Here is an 18816-nt window from a genome sequence, read left to right on the forward strand (position 1 = left end):
GTTAATAAGACTCTGAACAACGGTATATACAACCTAATGCCATAGAACTCTTCATCACTATCCCAAAAATATCTCACTTTGAGGTTCATAATTTTAAATATGTGACCAAAGAGCATAAGAGGAGAGGAATATTCAAATTAGGACTTTTGCCTGGTTAATTCCATTGCAGCCAGGGTACAAGCTATATCACACCACTAAATGGGAATGTTTCCAAAAGCAGTAGTTTGCTAAATGGTGCACTGAATGACTAATTGGTAAAGTGCACAACACTAAACTATTATAATAATAAAAACAACAAGAGGTCAATCATGATTACTATGCCATTGTCAATTCTGGTGAATCTAATAAATGGGACAAGATATTTTCGCTTCATACTTCTAAGTAAAACCCAAGGAAGAACTTCCTCTATGGCAGAGCTACATATAATAAGAATGAATGTAGTGAGTTTTCCCATCCTTAGAAGTCTTCAGGAAAGCAGAGGTTAGAGCAACCCTCAGAGAAAACAACAATAAAGGGGTCCTGCATCAGACAGAGAAGGTGGTCTGAAAATTATAGGATTTTCACCATGGTATTCACTTCATAGAAGACTCTATTTTCCATAGGTTAGGTCACAGGCTGAGTTGGGCAACTGCAGTATTTCTTATTTTGCAACCCTAATTATCATTATTATTGTTGATAAATTATCATTGGTAAAGCCTTGACCTGACAATCATTACTTTCCCCACTCATTGAAAGAGAGAGAGCTCCAGAAGACTAACTAATTTAAGGTCACGAGACTGGTAGGTAGGTGGTGGAACTGGATTTGGAGTCCAGATTTGTCTGATTCTAAACCAACACAATGCCCACTCCCAAGGTGAGCCATTTCCCCCAAACATTTTACACAAATTTTGGCTTCTGTCATCAGTGGGTACTTTTATTTTTTCAAATTGAACTCTTCAAAGTTTCATTAACTCTGAATAGTTTGGCCCCTGTTCCTTTCATTAGTGTTCATTGACTATTCTCACTACAAAACTCTAAATTTAGCTATCTTCTAAAACTTTTATAAAAGTAGGCTACAACAATCTAGATAATGATTTTCAAAATGTATCAGTCTATAGAATGTTCTTTTTTTAAAAAATATTACTGACTCTCGAGTTAGGCCTCAGTGCAATTATATATCCCTGTTTCTTCCATCAATAAACTAGAACTTCCAAAAATTTCTTACAATTATGGAAAATTTGAACTTGTTTATCAAAGGACTGACAATTAAACCACAATAAAACTAATGATAATCTCTTGAGACATTTAGAGTGGTCTAGCATTGCTCAGAAATCAATCCACTGCTTTAAAAATATTTTTAAAAACACCAAGTATTTAAAATTCCTTGTTTAGAGACAGAGTATTCAAAGTCCAACTACCTTAATAAAAACTACAATTAATTTTTATTCCAACTTTTTTGCAATTGCACTGTTGTAGACTGATAGTAAGTTAAGTCACCCTTTTCAATTGCATTTCTGATTAGCCTTTCTATATTCCTGTTAAAAACACAAGTTATTTCATGTCACAGCCTACTTGTCAATGACCTGCATTGTGAAGAACATATTCAGGCAGCTGGCAGTAACAGAAGTGCCATGGGCTTTGTTGTTAGACCCACGTGCCAATGTAGCTCTGCCTCCAACTCTTATCATCTTACAGCAAATTCTGTCACTGGTCTTTGAATCAAAGTATTTAATTAAACATTAATTTCCTTTCCATTTTCTATTATTTTCCATATATATGTGTAAACATATGTGTTTGTGCCTATAAATATGTGTATCTGTGTACATATATACTTTGGTATATACACACATACATAGAGCTATAAGCATAAATACTATAAGTGATAACAAGTAAAATGGAATTTTACATCAATATCAACTCATTTATTGACAACTATTTTTATTTTCTTTTTGAGAGTTAAGCTGATCCAATTACTCCTCATGCCCTACTTTTTAACTTTCTACATAGCAGTGCACTGTAAACAAAAATCACTAAAACAACATTAGGAATACTCCTTGGAGAATGGAAAGAGGTCAGGAATTATGACATACAGTAAATATAGTAAGAAAATGAAGAAAACATTCAGATGGAAGAAATGATAGTCACAGAAGGAGGTTTACAGAATGGGGCACTTAATTGATCAAACTGGAAAGGCTGAAGAAGTCAGATTTCTCAAAATCAAATTTCATAACCCAGTCAGATAAAATTTTGGGAACTCTAGAAAAAAATTACTGGGGAAAAACCTCCCTAAACTCCAGGTAAAAGGTCCCATGAGAGAAAGTTTTCAATGAAGAAAAGCAACCTAATTAAGGAACAGGAATCCTTGCCCTCCTCTCATCCTGAGTGACCCTGCAAGCCTGTCAACATCAGCGACACAGTCACGGATTTACCCTCCTCCTTCCTCTCTCTCTCCATTTTGCATGGCATTGGGTCCTAGATCCGGGTCAGTACTGACGGACAGCACTTCGGCTCTCCCTTGAGGTCATTGCATATGTTACAAGGTCCAGGAAGTCAAGTCACCCCATCCTCTCTTTCCTCACGGCCATCACATGTGGGCCTCCACACAGCTCTCCTACATCCCCAGAGATTCTTCTTCGTACCCACCCCTTCCCCACCATCACTGGCGATGCCTTTAAAATAAATGTTTATCTTTTCAGTTCTTTTCTATCACAAATACGGCTTCCTCCAGGAAGCTTTTTAACCATCCTTCCAGACAGAAATAATCTTTCCACCATCCAAGCTCTCCTATTTAATGTTTTCTAGTGTTACAGCTTTAAAACATTCTGCCTTGTACTTTCGGTCTGCTTTTGTGTATCGTATTTCCAGTGCTCTTGGAAGACAAACTTTATGCCTGGCTTGCCTCAGTATTTACCACAGCAATCGGTATAGCACTTTACATACTCTAGTGCTTCAAAGTGCTTTATTAACTTAGATCAGTATTCTTAGAGGCAAAGATTAAGTCAGACAAATACCACAGTTCTTGCAGCTGAGAACCTTGAGGCTGGACTTAGTTTTTGAGAACTCTGTGACCTCAAAGCATGATTATGCACAAAGGCATCACAGCAATGCCATGCTGTCCTTTTTTCTTGCATTAATGATAACTTTCCCAGAAGATTTAAGATGTAGTCAGCATTATTTTCACAGTTCTTAAAGTATTTCTTAAGTAAATTTAAAAATCTATATTAGAGTGATAATGAAGTCATGGTTCTCATGACATTGAAAGAATAGGAAGCATTATTTCCCAAGCAAACAGCCAAAAAAAAATAGTATTTCTGCTGCCCCTTTTATTGTTTTTCCATGTCTGTCCAAAGAAAGATTTATAATATATTTACTTTTTGCCCCATTTTTAACTCATCTTTAAACTTAATCTTTAAATATTTACTATACCTAAGTTAAAGAAGATAATGGGAAATAAATTATAATCAAATTGATGGAAATAATAAGCATTGAATAGGCAGTACTCATAAATAAGAATAAGTTAGATTAAAAAATAACTATTATAAGTATTTTCCAAATTTAAAAATACTTGACTCATTTTTTTTAAATCCTTACTTTATCCCAAGCCCATGTCCTTGGATATTCTTTGTACAAGGTCAACTATTGCACTAGGGAAATATGGCTAAAATTTTTTAAAAAGATTTGATGTATATGTAATTCTAGACTTAGGCAAGTTAGACACAAAATTTGAAAATGATCAAAAATTATATCAAACCTCTCTCTTAACCCTGGAAAAGCATAAACTGGCTGCCAATCTATTTGAATAAGGAGACAGAGTGGGAGATATATGCAATAGCCCAGACTTGACATAGGCAAATACATAGCTAGGTAAATACTGTCAGCAACTCGAGCGCCCCAGCTTGACCCAGTCTCGGGAAAGAAGCAATGAGGTCTATGGTACTGCTTCTCCCAGATTAATTAAACTGAGAACTTTCATCCATTCTTCATTTTGTAAAGGGCCAATGCCTGCTCCTTTTTTCCTTCTACTTCTGGAAATTGAAGGGTAGAGGGGCTCTGAGCTGCTTCTAATCCTGTCTTGCTAAAACAGCCTGTTGTAAATGCCTGGGGGTGAACAAGTTTCAGTCCTTTGTTCCTCAGTCCTTCTGAAGTCCCCTAAATCAGCATGTAAGCCAGGAGCACACAGATCTCCTCTGTTCCATCAGTAACACAGGACATCTTCCATAGACGTGCTCCATGGGAGGTGACTGGCCTTGAGCAATCAGGTTTTTCAGGTATTTAAATGTCAACCTCTAAAGATCAGCCCTACAAAGCCCTCTTTTCTCAGTCCTCTATAAATAACTATACTTGTTTCTACTTTTAGTATCAAACATCTCATTTTCCAGATCGAGCTTTACAATCACCGGTCAAATGTTCACAATCCCAGGCACACTGACCCATAATACTTTTTTAGATAGACTTTTAAAAAAGGACCTGTGGAGCTAGACTGACTGAGACAGGCATGGCAAAAACATGTTTTCTAAGGAGCCAAATCCCAAAGCAAAAGTCTTAAGGCAGGGAAGTCTTAAGGCTGTTTTCTTCAGAGTTTGCAGTTATCCACAAGACTTCATTTGGCCGTGCCTTAAATCTAAAAAGGATTAAATGTCTCTGAGAGTAACCAGATATGGCTATCAAGTATTTTAGTCCCAAATTATTAACCTCAAGCTTCCAAGACTCCCTACCCTGACAGTGAAGATCCCTGTTAGATGCCACAGGGAGACTAAAAGTGGTCTGAAGTGAGAACAAGTCAGGAGGAAAAGAAACGAGGAGAAGAGCACCTCCCACCTGTTTTAACCAGGCCTTTCCTGAGTTTATCCAATTAGCATATTCTTATTAGGTAACTCCTAGGGATTTTAAGGAAGAATTCTAAATGTTAAAAAATGTTGAAAACTTCTGTTCCCGAAAAATTCCCTTCATCATAAAATCAGCTCACAAGGAACTCACTGAACTGAATAACCCTGGAAAGCCATTACTGCTCACTTCTTCCACTCCCAACCAGTTCCTTCTGATGATAATCCAGGGGAATTAACAAAGCAATATTGTTTCAGCAAGTCTAGAAAAATCCAGTTTCTTATGTTATGAAATGCATGACATAAAGCCTACTAACCAAACAACCCTTTATTTTGGCACAGTTGTAGACCACAAAATATGGCTGTGAGTGCAGGGGAGATTTAATGGTGTTACAGAGCTAATGCCAGGCTCTGAGGAACAAAGAACTCTATTTCTAGCTAGGATTCTCAGCCAGAAGTGTCTTCCCACTAAGTGTGAGCAGTTTCCGAGATGTAGAAGCAGAGGTAAAGTACGTCAATGCCCTCCACCAAGACCACCTGGAGCAGCTCTGCAATTGACAAGCTGGGCTTATCAGGCACTGCATAGAGGAGAACATCCACGAGAGGCAACCATGAGCATCTCGATACATGTTGGAAGGAACCTATTAAGAGATTTGGGCTTTGGTTGGCTAACCTGGGGGAAAGTCCAGAGAAGGACTTTGTTCTAGATTGGAAGCTGTAAAAAAGCATGGACAATTACATGATTAAATATCGCAGTAATTCTTACCTATAAGTAGGATAGACTAGAACAAGATTAAAGCTGTAATTGGTAAAGAATTCACAGTCACTAATAAAGGATAATCTTGGCAAAGAACAGGAAAAGGTCACACCTAGACAGGAACACATACTATTCTTGGCCACAGTGGGTAAGAATTATTGTCAGTTCCTTTGTGCCAAAGATTCTGATGATTTCAGAAACCCACAGAACAGTATTTTAGTAATACTATGCATATCTATGTCTACATCACATCCTACACAATGGTTCTGGATATGTCATTCAAGGCATTCTTCTGTCCTCTTCAATAGTGCCTATGTTAAAATACCTTTCCTATGGTCATTTCATACAGTTACCTGGTATAGGCAGACCCTACCTGACTAATTCAGTCAAGTTTCTGATGTCCAGAGGGGTAAAAATTGCTAAGTGTCACTGCTTGCTTTTCAAACTATCTGTAGTGAAGAAAGTTTTTTTTCACCCTAACTAGTCTCAGACTGGTAGTTTTGTAAAATACAATAAAACATTATATATTTAATATGTGATTTACATAATCTGATAAAGCAAGACACAAAACACCAGCTCCCCTTTTTCTTTATTATTAGACTCAACACAAATACAGTAACTCAGTCAAATTGCTATAAAAGTTCATATATGTAGTCTCACTTTCTGTATTTATCACAAGTCTGAGTTGTCTGTGGACACATTTTGAGTACCATTGTTTTTTTAATTAAATTAAAGTATGCTGCTAATACAAATTAATTCTGTCTGAAGTGCTGTCCATTTCAAACTCACATAGCACATCATGGGTAGCATAAGAAAAAAGAGGCAAGGAATTTCACTTGAAGAGAAGGATGCTTCTCTCTTGAGTTGCTAAGAACCCCCTAACCTTAGTGAAAAATAAATCCCTAAGGCTGATTCCTACATGCAACAGCTTCAAACAACACATGTAGAAAATAAGACCCCTGGAATCCTGTGTACAACAGTCTAAAATTAACCTAATCAAAATGATTAGATTTCCCATCCAGGTAAGGTTTTAATGTCTTCTCTGCCATAGCAGGAGACTTAACTATATATTTGCTGAGCAGAGATTTTCCCATTTGTATTTTTAGGCCAGAGGTGGCTGTACTTTCTACTAGAACAATTTGGATTTGATTATATAATCCCAGACCCTCCCTGGGCAATAGCTTTATAGCTCATATGGTTAATATTCAAGTGTTATGTTATCTTAGTATCCTGCTTAACTTTCTAAGATCAAGAAGGTCAAGCCTAAATCCCTAAGTGGCAAGTTAAAGGGAAAAAAGTGTTGAGACATCAGCTAATCAGCCAAATTTATTTACAGTCTCATCAGTTAAAATTCCTACTTCATCTCTGTTAAAGGAGTATCCTGTCCATTGCAATACTGCAATTTTAAGAACCTGTCCCCAGCTTAATAAAGTAGCCACCAGCGTTATCCCCTGAGTTTGTTGATTTGGTCTCCATAACCCTGCTTCTTCTCTCCCTGCCATCATCTTCACTCTTCCTCCTGGCACATAGCTGCTGTGAGCTGAAAATGATAGAAAAGGCTTGTTTCTCCGTGTGTACACAGTCAGCACTGCCTCCTATGTAAGCCATGAACATCCTTTTCCTGGGTGAAGCTGAAGACCTGGGCCACTTACCTCTGGCTCAAACCTCAGTCATATTCATAAAATCACTCCAGAAGGTACTCCCTTTAGCCGCAGATTCTAATGGGCTTTGACATTTTTGTCAAATATTTTGACACGTAAATTCTATGAGAAATGTAACATCTTTGAGCTCCGAGGGAACAGCACCGTGACGATTCCATTCACCATTTCACAGTGCCTGGAATATTGTTTAGAGTAATTGGCTTCCTATAAGTATATTTTAATCAATTAATTGACTAGTGAATCAAAGAATGGAAAAAATGAGTATTTGTAGCATACACTGGTATAACATGCACACACTATATCAAAATATACATAATGTCCACAGTTAACACCGTACCTTGAAAATGAGAAATTAATCCTAGTAATTTGTTTATTCACACATTGTATCTTTTTCCTTGTCCTTATAACAATGTCATTACCCCAGATTTCTGTACCATGATTAGATAATTTGACATGTACAGTAAGAAAAATACTGATTGCTAAGTCAGGTTTAAAAATCACTGTGATAATCCATTAAAATAATTTCCTGGCCTTTTATTTTTCTTAAACTGATTTTCAAGCCTATATCCCAAGTTCCAAATCTTAACTGAGGAGATAAAAAGTACATAATTATTTTATCTATAAAACCAAAAAATAACAGCAAATTAAGTTTTATACTCAATATATTTTAAATATTATAAAACAGTACCTTTTATATAATTTATTTCCTTTTATATCTTAGCAGTATTGAATCAAGTTCTCTCAGTGAATACTTTAGTGTTCTAGAAAGTGCTCTCTTTTTCATTATTTTTATTCAATGACTTCAGTAATTCAAGTCTACCCAACCTTTCTATAGAATGAGAAAAAGCTGAAAGATTTCTGGTCTTCAAACCCAGAACACAGTTCAGCACCAAATGTGAAGATGTAAGTCCTAATCTAATGGAGTCCAACTCCAAGAGTTAGATCTGCTATATGTACTGTACTCAGTTTTCTGTACTGACTTCTAAAACTCTATGGAACGTCGAGAGGCAGTGCAAGCCTGCAAAATTAAAGCCTAAAACAATGAACTCACCAGCTTTTGGTAAAACATACGGTTTGGGGTTGGGTTTATGCATATGGAAGATGATAGCAGAATATTCACAGTATTGTGGGAGGACAAGCCAAGGTAGAATAATTATAAACAGGAATGTAAGGAATATTTTTAGAACTCCCAGAAGAGTGACAAAACAAAGGGAAAAGCTCCAAACTCCCAAGAAATAGCAGCCTGGCAACCACAAAAAGAAAAATGGTTCCTCTTTTTGTACAAAGCCTTGGAGTCAACTGTGGTTAGAAGAAGCATAAACACTGACACACTTTTCAAATAACACCTGGCGATACAAAACAAAAATATTTCACATCTGCAGAGTATGTAAAGAAAGGTTAGTTACTATTGTCCTCAACAACAAAACTGAAGAGCAATACATGGGCATTTTATTTGAAAATAAAGAAGAAAATGAACCAAAGCCACCATACAGAGAAAAGTACATCTCATGTTCATAAAGTAATGCTATTTGAACAATTCTGACAGAGGATCTGCTCATCTCCCATTGTAACACTCTGTGGGGAAGCAGAAGAATGCTTTCAAAATACTTTAAGAAGATACCCAAAGTTTCCAAATAAGAAGTGAAATACTATCATTTTGGAGGCATCTGTGTTCCTTTAGAAAGTTTTCAGAGGACTTTGAAAGAAATAAAACCCCCAATGCAGCACAAGTGAAAATATAAGCAAAAAATGTTAAAATAGTTGTCTTTCATTTCTTGAAAGCATGTTGTCCTCATGTCAAAATTTAGCCAAAGCACACATCTTTGACAGCAAAAGGTTTTCTAATGTTTCTTCCTAAACTTAAAATATAATAATGAGGCTTCCTTTCCACCTCTACCTTCCAAACCATGCTGAAACCATGCTGCACTCCCAAACACCTGCAAACACATACACACAAAAGGGAATGAGTCTTACCAGACCATCACAGTTGCTAATGGCAACAGAGGTTCCTGGAATGTCCATGATGTCACCAACATAAGCACAGTTAGTCTGCAAAGGCTCTGTTTTCCCAATTCTTTCTGAAGCACTTCCTGGTTGATGACCATTAATGGGGTTGGTTATATTCTCAGGCACCAGAGATGTCTCCTGCCATTCCACAACAGCCCCAGGAGCTACTAGCTGAGTATTGGGCTTTAGTCGCAGATGAAAATCTCTTCCAAATGCTGTGATGTTAAAGAACAGCTGCTCAGAGTTGGAAGACACGTCCCTCGTTGACCTCTTTTTGTGATTTGCAGAAAGAATATGGGAGAGATAGTGTCCTTCAAAATTTGTGCTGACTGGGGTCACCAGCTCATACTCTCTCTGTTTCTTTATTGGTAAATCTGTGGGGTGAGAAATAGAATTGTAGAACCCTGTGCAACAAGGGAACACAGGAGTACGTGACAGAGGCATGAAGTGCCCACTTCCCTGGACTGTGCGTCAACTTGCATAATGGATATATTCCATTTGAATCATCTTGTAAGTATTAAACTTTGAGAACTCAAATAGCTTCTCAAATGCACTTAGATAACTCTGTATTCAATAAATCACTTAAAAAAATTTTTTAAGTTTATTGCAATGTGAATACTCATATCTCATTAACATGTTTGAGAACATGAATGTAATGCTTCCATAAGCTACAATATTTAATCAAGACATATTCCCAACTGATTTATTGTTGGCATTAACTGACACCTGATGAAAATTTTTAACAAAGTTACTATCATGTAGGAGAAATTTTTTTCTGATAGTTTTAATTTTTCCCTGTAAGAATCTTAAAACTTATACTAATTACAATAGCTAGTTCATGTTACATCTACCATAGGCCTGTAATTTATACACTGCAGTTTCTGACGCTGTAGTTCATGCATTTTTTCCACCAAAACCACCTTAACAATCATACTTCACAGGTGAGGAAACTGACATTCAGCAGGTATGTGTCCAAGATCAAACCACTGTGAAGCTAAGATGTGAATTCAAGTCATACTCCAAAGCCCATGAGCTCATTCTGCTACAACATGTTGTGCCCCATAAATCACAGAATATTTTCAGAAAATGAGAATGGGTAAAAATAAGAAATAATAATCTATAAATTGGATGTTCAGATACAGGCTAGTCAAGAAGAAATGACATTGCTATTTTGTACCATATTCCTTACATGAGACAGGTACTCATTGGAGTATGAGTGTGTATTTGGGGCCCACCTCACAATTTGGGTGAATGAATAAAGTGAATTTCACAATTGGAACTTAACTCCGCTAATTTAGCCAAATGTGAGTATTATGTCCACTAAAATGCAAACATCTTTGAGAAAGATAACACATTGAATGAACCATTAATTGAAATGATTTTGAAGGTAGAAAACAGTGTTTATTGGAGAAGGAAATGCGGGCAACAAGAATGAGGAAAGAACACATGGAGAGGAAAGTCTAAAAACATGAATTAAAAAGTTCCCCACCTTCATAATTCTAGCCTAAGATTAGTCCAGCAGTGTGTTAAAGTATCCTGAAAATTTTTTAAATGCTTCACAAATACTGCTCATCTACAGCAATTGCATTGTATGTCATCCAATAGAGTACGAGACCCAAAAATGAACCTACCACCTATGCTTTTAGAGCACCATCCTAAAATCACTGTTTTCATTATTTTCTTTTTTCTTTAAATACCTCAAACAATGTGTAAACTACCAGAAGACAAATTAAGGTGTTTTGCAATTTGGCAACACCTGAAGTGCATGTTTGTTATCATTACGCTACTTAAAATAACCAATGTATTTAAACAAAATATCCCCCTTTATTAAATGCATACAGCAAGTTAACACTGCTGTAAATATTTATTAAGCAGAGAGTAAAGTGAAGCCTGGCTCCAACACTGGGAGCAGCAGCAATATGATCCATGCTGCAGGATCACGGACCCCACTAGGCACCAGTGTGAACACAGCCACGAACGTGCTCTCTTACAGCCAAGTCCATGAGGAGTGCTGTGGGAGCTGGCTTAGAGAAAGAATTCAGATTTAGGGAATGAACTCAGGTGTCACAGGAGCACAGTGATGGGGAGCGGGGGAAGCTTCCCCAGTGAGGGATGAATCAGGACTGACAAAGCCTACCTGAAATTAACTCTAAATCCCTTAAAGACAAGGAACATCCCGTTCAACTTGGTATTCCCAATGTTATCTAGTACAAGAGTTGGTGCATGCCAAGGTCCCTTGTCAGTAAGATACGTTTAACATGTATTAAGTTAGTAATGCATGTAACCAGAGCACCTTTGCTTTGTCTCCGGTGCTACACACTCTGACTTATAAGACGCGTTACCCAAGGCCCCCAAGCATCTGGCTGCACCAGTAACAGAACTCATTCTCTAACCATTGGTTTATTGTTTCAAGGGAAGGAGGAAGCAATTCTTAATTTTAGTGGATGGATTTGCCATCTCCACTGAAGGGAATTCACATAACCAAAGTCTAGACAACATACTGATGCCTGGATTCAGTGGCTGGAGAAGTAGAAAATGTGGGAAGAAGGCAGGGAGTCTCCTCCACGTCCAAGAGGACACCCAAAGCCTCATGCTCACAGTAAACTATGTGTCCTGGATTTCCTGGAACAGTTCCATTTTTTTTTGCTGTCAAACAAATGTTCTGAATTTTTATTCAAAATAAAGATGGTGTATTTCTAATGCCAAATAATAAATCATTCCTGAAATGTACACATAAGAAACTTCTGAAACTAAGCCTTAAATGAGTCATTTTCTAGTGGGGAATTAAGATAACCAAGACAAAAGGTGCACTCAGGAACCCCTCAGGCTACCAGCCTCCTGGAGGGCAGTTTGCAAGACCGACAAAGGAGCTACCAGGTCAATTGTCATTTATTAGCAGAATAAATACCAGGCATGGTGCTTTGTGCTCAACTCTAATTCTCACAACAATCACAGTAGGTAGATATTATTATCCCTAGTTTGTAAAGGAGAAAACAGGCCTAGCCTAAGGCCTGACCTACAGTAACACGGAGCCAAAGGAAAATTTCAGTTCTGATCATTTTAATGCTGAGACCACGCTCCTATACTCTCATTCACTATGGAATACATGGAACATCTTGCTGTAGATTTCTAATGAAAGATCTTACTTATCAAGGAAAACTACCACAAGAATAATGACATTCTGACTAACTACAGTCAGCCAACCAACTCTTCTAGTGTAGCTTCAAAAATTTACTTTTTCACAGCCTTTAACTTCTCTTATGGCTCTTAACTTCTCAGTTGTTGGGAGAAAAAAAAGTGGGGGTGTAGAGGGTAAAGCTTAAAACCAATCAAAAGTATTTTAATCTCAGACTACAATCATATAAGCAAACTAAACTGTATCCAATGTTAATTTACTGCATTGATAAATTACACATTTCATAGGCCCCAATACTTCCACAGAGCAGGACAGCCCACTGTTAACTGCACAGCCAGAAAGCAGCTAGTTAAATCAACGTACCACCTTGAATGAGTTCTTTATTTTCTCTAGGCTCAATTTCCTCAAATATTAACTGGAGATTAGTAATACTTGGAACTTCATAGGTTTAGTGAGAGGTTTATATGAGATTTTAAACAGGATTCAATAAATTTTAGCTATTATTAATTTACAGGTAAGTTAGCTACTTATTAAAATATTGCCCATGTGTAATTTAAAATGTGAAACTGTACAATTGTCATCTGAGATGGCTGAAGAGCCACAGCAATAGGTTTGTAAAGGTTATTATATAAGTGCAAATAACTAGAGCCACTGTAAAGTCAAATTATGGTCACTAACTCCCCAGGCATGACTCAGTTGCAGTGAACTTCCCACGACCCACCAGCACCAGTGCACCTGCGGTCTATCTGCCTTTTGGTACTATGGATGAATCGTCTGGGGTCTTGCTCTACTTGTTTACCACCACTAACTGCCCTTGCCTTTGCAAGAACAGTTCCAGCAATTTGTCCTCTCTTTTCTCCTCAGTTTTCCCCACATCACTAGATCATTCCCACCAGCAAATACATAAGCTGCCATCATATCTCCCATCTTTAATAAAAAACCTGATGCCACCTCCCCCTCTAGCTAATACCCCATTACTTCACCCCCCTTTACAGAAAAACACTTCAAAAGATTAAATATCTTCAGTTTCTCTCTTCCCATTCTTGTTATTTCTGGAATCTGATCCAAGTAGGCTCTTGTCAAAGGTCAGTAGTAGCCTAACTCCATGTTGCTGAAATCAATAATCAAAAGACTCCACCCTCTTACCTGCCCTATCAGCAGCATCTGACCTGGTTTATAGCTCCTTTCTTCTGTAAATACTTTCTTCAGTTAGCTTTCAAGACCTTTCTCTTCCAGTCTCCTCTTTGCTCTCTGGCCACCCCTTCTCATTCTCCCTTCCTCACATCCCTTTATTTCCATGACCCATATACACTGCAGTACCAAGGACTGGTCCATGGACTCTTCTGCACCTACCCTGTCCAGTGTGCTGCGCTCATCCACTCTCAGGGCTCAGAACGCCTTTACAATCATTTAGCCCGGGCTTACTCCATGAGCTCTGCTCTTGTCAATTCAACTGCCTACAGATCCTGTCCACGTGGACATTCACTAGGCACCTCAACATTTCCAGACTTAAACTTCCTATCTTCCTGCTCCCAGATCTGCTCCTTCTTTCCCCCACTAGTACATGGCAACTCTATCCTCCCAGTTACTCACATTAAAAACTTAACTAAATCATCCTTAACTCTTCTCACACCACAAACAAAATCTTTTAACGAATTCTAGTGACTCACACTTCAAGATACCTCCAGACTCTGACCACTGCTCATCACCTCCTCTGCTAATTCCCTAGTCCAAGCCACTATCATCTCAGTTTTGAATGAGTCTCAACTGTCTCCCTGATTCTGCTCTCCCCCTTCATAGATTATTCTCAAACCAGAGCCTGAGCAGTTCACATGGCAGATCATGTCACTCTTCTTCTTAAACCCATCCCACGCAGAGTAAAATGGCTCACAAGGCCTTATAGTCTGGCACTGGGAAATAACACATTTCAAAGTCACTGTGCTCCCTGTTTCTTCTGCCAAAAGCTCTTCCCTGCAGACAGCTGCATGGCTCACCCCACAGGTCCTTCAGCTCTTTGCTTAAACATGACCACTAGGAACCATTTCATCAGTATCTATCCCCTTCCACATGTTAGTTTTCTCCACAGAATTTGTCACCATTCGACGTACTATAACTTTATTGATATGTTTGTTTATTCTTACAAACGTACATCCTTCATGAGGGTAGGGATTTTTATCTGTTCCCTTCTCTACTGTTCCCCAGTACCTACACAGAACCTGGAGTCACTCAAATATCCATGAATGAGTGAGTGGGAGCAGTTTGAGCTTTAAGGGGTACCTAAAATTAGAAAGCATTCTCTTCTCCCCAAATAGCAATGCATTACCAAGCAATCAACTACAGCCACCTACACAAGCTGTCATATGCCTCTACAGGCAGGTTCTTGCCTGCAAATGTTGTAGACACATCTCACAATTCCTTCTGACCAGCAAATCAAACATGTCTTAGTATCCAGGTCTTACATTTTAGGCTACTAAGAAGAAGAAAAAAATTTTTTAATGGATCTAATCATTAAAACAGACTTTGTGGAATGCAAACACAGCCCCTCAGACTTAGATCAGGCAGCAGAAAATGAGCCCTGCTCTGCAGTCCCTCCAGATAGTCACAGAATTGTAACTATATAGGTCAAAATTAAAAAGACCTTGAAAAAACAACTAATACTTCTCTCTTATAATTAAGGCATCACAAGAAGATGAAATTATTTTTCCTTAAGTCAGAGATGGAGTGCCTTTAACCAGCTCCTGCTCTGTGTGAAGAGCATTCTTTGAGCATCCCAGGCTTCTCCCACCATCACTCACCCTTCCCCTGGCGAGGAAGGGTGATGTACAGCATCGGTCAGTCTAGGGAAAATATGTCTGCATGGCTCAGCACCTCCCTCCTCGTTCTTCCTGGGAATGACCCTGACAAGGAGACCATCTTTTCTCCCACCACACCAGGGGCAGACTCTGCCCCAGCCCAGTGGGGCGGAACACACACTGGACAGGATGCACTGTCAGCCAGCACACTTCCTACCCCAGTGAGAGCCTCCTGCTCTCCCTGGCCTCGTTTGTAAAAGATACTTCCACTACATCTTTATATTTGCTATTTCTCTACTTGTTCCCCAGGCAGGTAGGAGGGGTACATCATTATTCAGGATCTGCTCAGAACATTGAACTACCTTTAAGAAAAATCACATCTCTGTTGGCAGTCTAATTATAACACTAATAATTCTCCATATCAGGGAATTCTTTTATACCCAAATTCCTCATTCTAAAGTTAAACTTAATACCTTCTTCCTCCTTGTGCTGCATGAAAAAAACACATTCTTGTGTATATGGGCATGTGTGTATATGTGATATGTGTATACATCTCTACACACACACACACACACACACACACAAATACTGCACACAACCTACATCACAGGATTTGAGGAGGCAGTGTTCTGTTTCCATATACTTAAAAGACCTTTGAGCTAGTTAGACTCTCTGTTTTAATGTCGACTACATTAGACTTCTCTAATAATTTCCAAACTTTAATCACTTCTAAAGTTTTGGCCTCTCCTATACATTTCTGTGTTCTAGCATAATACTCACATAAATAGGCCCTCAGTAAAAACGGTTGAAAGAAAAAGAGAAATTACCTCAAAATGACACCTGGATGGGTTTAGTTGTGTGCTGAGAATAATGTGTCAAACACACTCTTCACCCTTAAAATACCTAAACCAAACTCCTTATTTTCACCTAAATAGTCAGCTTGCCTTCCTGACTTCACTATTTCTATTCTTGATGCACTGGTTCTCCCAACACCCCAGGCTAGAAAACTGACCTCATTTCAACTTCCCCCCATTTAATATCATTCAAGTCCTACTGATTTCTCCTCAGAAATTTCTCTCAAACTAATATCTTTTCTTCCAATCACCATCTCTAACCTCAAACAATGTGTAAACTACCAGAAGACAAATTAAGGTGTTTTGCAATTTGGCATCATTGCAATTTGGCATGTTTGTTATCATTGCACCTCACATTGAAAAGCTGCAAATGCCAAGTTCAAACTCTCCACATACAATTTTCAATACTGTGTAAATTGTATAAATATACAATACCAAAATTGTATAAATTGTACCAAAATATGTAAATCATTGTCAGGAAAACTGTTTAAATTCCCACATTTAAAATGCCTAGGTTCTACAACTAACTACCTTTGTGATTATGTCAGTACTAATCTCTAAGAGAGTAATCATATTTAACTCATATGTCTATTATAAAAATTAAATGAACTAGTCCAAAGTGCTTAGAACACATTTGACATATGGTAAGTGCTCAATGTTAAGTATTAATATTACTATGTTACTCTCTCTGCACATAGTTACAACTGGCTCATCATTACTTCAGGATAAAACAGATTCAGAAAATTGACATCTTTTTTCCATGTTAGATCTGAAAATTGCTCACATGACCATTTACTAATCAAATCCTCTCACTTCACATGTAAGAAACTAAAATTCAGAGATTAGGTAACTAAACCCAAATCAGAACTTAGCATTACCATTTAAGGCCCTCTACACTCTGTCCCTAACTTCTTTCAGACCTTACCTCCTGTATTAGCTTGGAAACATTCCCCTGTGCTCCCTAGACACAGCTGGATCCCACCTGCCATTAAAGCCCCACTCTACCATCTCCCCACCAGGGCTAAGGAGTGCTTCTCCGTCTGGGCAAATCCAACCTGGCCACCACAGCCTATCTCATCTTTTCCAAGCAACCATCCTACTAACTTTTCCAGAGTATAGACCTCCCATCTAAGCTTCCTTGCTCTCACTTTGGGCACTGTTTGTATCAAAGTCATAGAAATCTATGCGGGAAAAAGTTACATGCTTATGTCTCATTCTTTCAGAGATTTTAAGCTCTTTGGAGCAGCGGTGTAGTATCTTAACTATGTTTAACTATCCCCTGTATCCATCAATCTTGGGGGAATAAAATCAATGGCTATATTTAGAAGTGGGGCCCCATGGGAGGGAGTACTCTCCATGTGACACATGGCCCCTGCTCTGGATCACCTGAAATCTTTCACGCATTCAGTCACATAAGCTCACAACTGAGGACAGGCAGCTTGGCATCCTTCTAATAATGTTGTAGAGTGATACCCACATGTCTCCTAGAGGATACTAGATGTCTCCAGCACATTATCAAGGACATGCTATAGCACAGTAAGAGAACAGAGGTGCACACAGTAGTGTATTCACTGCTGCAAGGACCTGGAGTGACTGCAGTACAAAGCTCACCCACATCACAGCAATTTTCAGCTGATCTAATTAAGACCAAAGCTACCCCAGGCACACAGAATACTGGAATATTTGTGATCTGACGCAATGTGACTTCAGTTCCCTGGCACAGAAAGGAGTAGGGCTGATGTTGAGTACGAAAGGTCTGGAGGCAGAAAACACTGTGCTTGAATTCTGGTTTCAAGCTGACACACCGCTTTGGCATCCTACAAGTAAATTAGTAAAATTAAGACTCAGAAGAGAGGTTGACTGTAAAATAAAGGAGACGCAAAGAGGTAGGGCACATAAAGGGCTTGGCCCATCAAATAACATTTTAATAAATTAAAAATTAGCTTATGTGATAATCACCATGACCATAACCATCTAGCTAGAGCTATACAAGACAAAAGTCAGTTTCAGTTTCCTTCTGTGTCCCAGCCACCAGCAGAGCGCTCCCCGCTCTATTCCCACCCCATTCTAGGGTTTCTGATGTGGTTAGAAGGGACCCTAAGCTCCCTGTCAACAGAAGGCCTGAAGTCCAGGAAGCTGTAGCAAGCCATGCTCCATTACCCGGCCCAGACACAAGGATTCTTTCCCAAGAATTGGCTGATTACTATAAAGTGGCAGTTCACACAGGCAATTTCCTTCATCAGGTATACATTCTCAGTGTGGAAATATCTGGCCACAAAAATGAAATCAAATACACATTTTGAAGATCTCCTAAACCAGCAACTCCAACAACATTTCCAAATTCTGAGTGGAGGGTAAGAGAATGACTTTCATGAGTGGTGACAGGAGCCAGCTGCTCCAGGAAAGATGTAAGGGGGTTAGGAGTGGACGTTAAAGAGGACACCACACGCCGAAGGGCTTACCAAAGCTGGGAACATTCATGGAGCAGGGGACGCATCTTCTCTCAAAGGCAATTAAAAATTAATTGTGACACATGCTGAAATTCTGAACACAGCCAAATTCTTTATTCCCTCACTTCGTCTCCTCTAAGCTTTTATCTCCACAAGGCAGAGAAATGCTTTGATGTCTTTTATTTTAGTTACAAACCTATTTTCACAGTCAAAGATTTTTCATCAAGCTGCTTGAGAAAAAAAAAGGCGGTATCATTTTTTTTACTCATTAAGAAAGAACAAATAGTTGTGAACTTAAAAATTCCTCTCATTTTTTTAATCTGGCTTTCTCATAAATATTTGTTGCAATTGCACAAT

At 38.5% G+C, this 18816-nt stretch overlaps 1 protein-coding gene across 6 annotated transcripts in view; it reads right to left on the minus strand.

Moving 5' to 3' along the window:
* ADAMTS3 (ADAM metallopeptidase with thrombospondin type 1 motif 3) overlaps positions 1-18816 on the minus strand; it is a 264699-nt gene that overhangs the window by 234482 nt on the left and 11401 nt on the right. For 4 of the 6 annotated variants that reach the window (XM_057502303.1, XM_036878979.2, XM_057502302.1 and 1 more), the window contains exon 3: positions 9195-9601. The exons of the other annotated variants lie outside the window; for them this stretch is intronic. In XM_057502303.1, coding sequence (XP_057358286.1) covers positions 9195-9601 — 407 coding nt within the window. The remainder of the gene's footprint in view (positions 1-9194; positions 9602-18816) is intronic. 6 annotated transcript variants of the gene reach the window in all.

Source organism: Manis pentadactyla, chromosome 5, assembly GCF_030020395.1.
Source record: "Manis pentadactyla isolate mManPen7 chromosome 5, mManPen7.hap1, whole genome shotgun sequence".
NCBI classification, from domain to species: Eukaryota; Metazoa; Chordata; class Mammalia; order Pholidota; family Manidae; genus Manis; species Manis pentadactyla.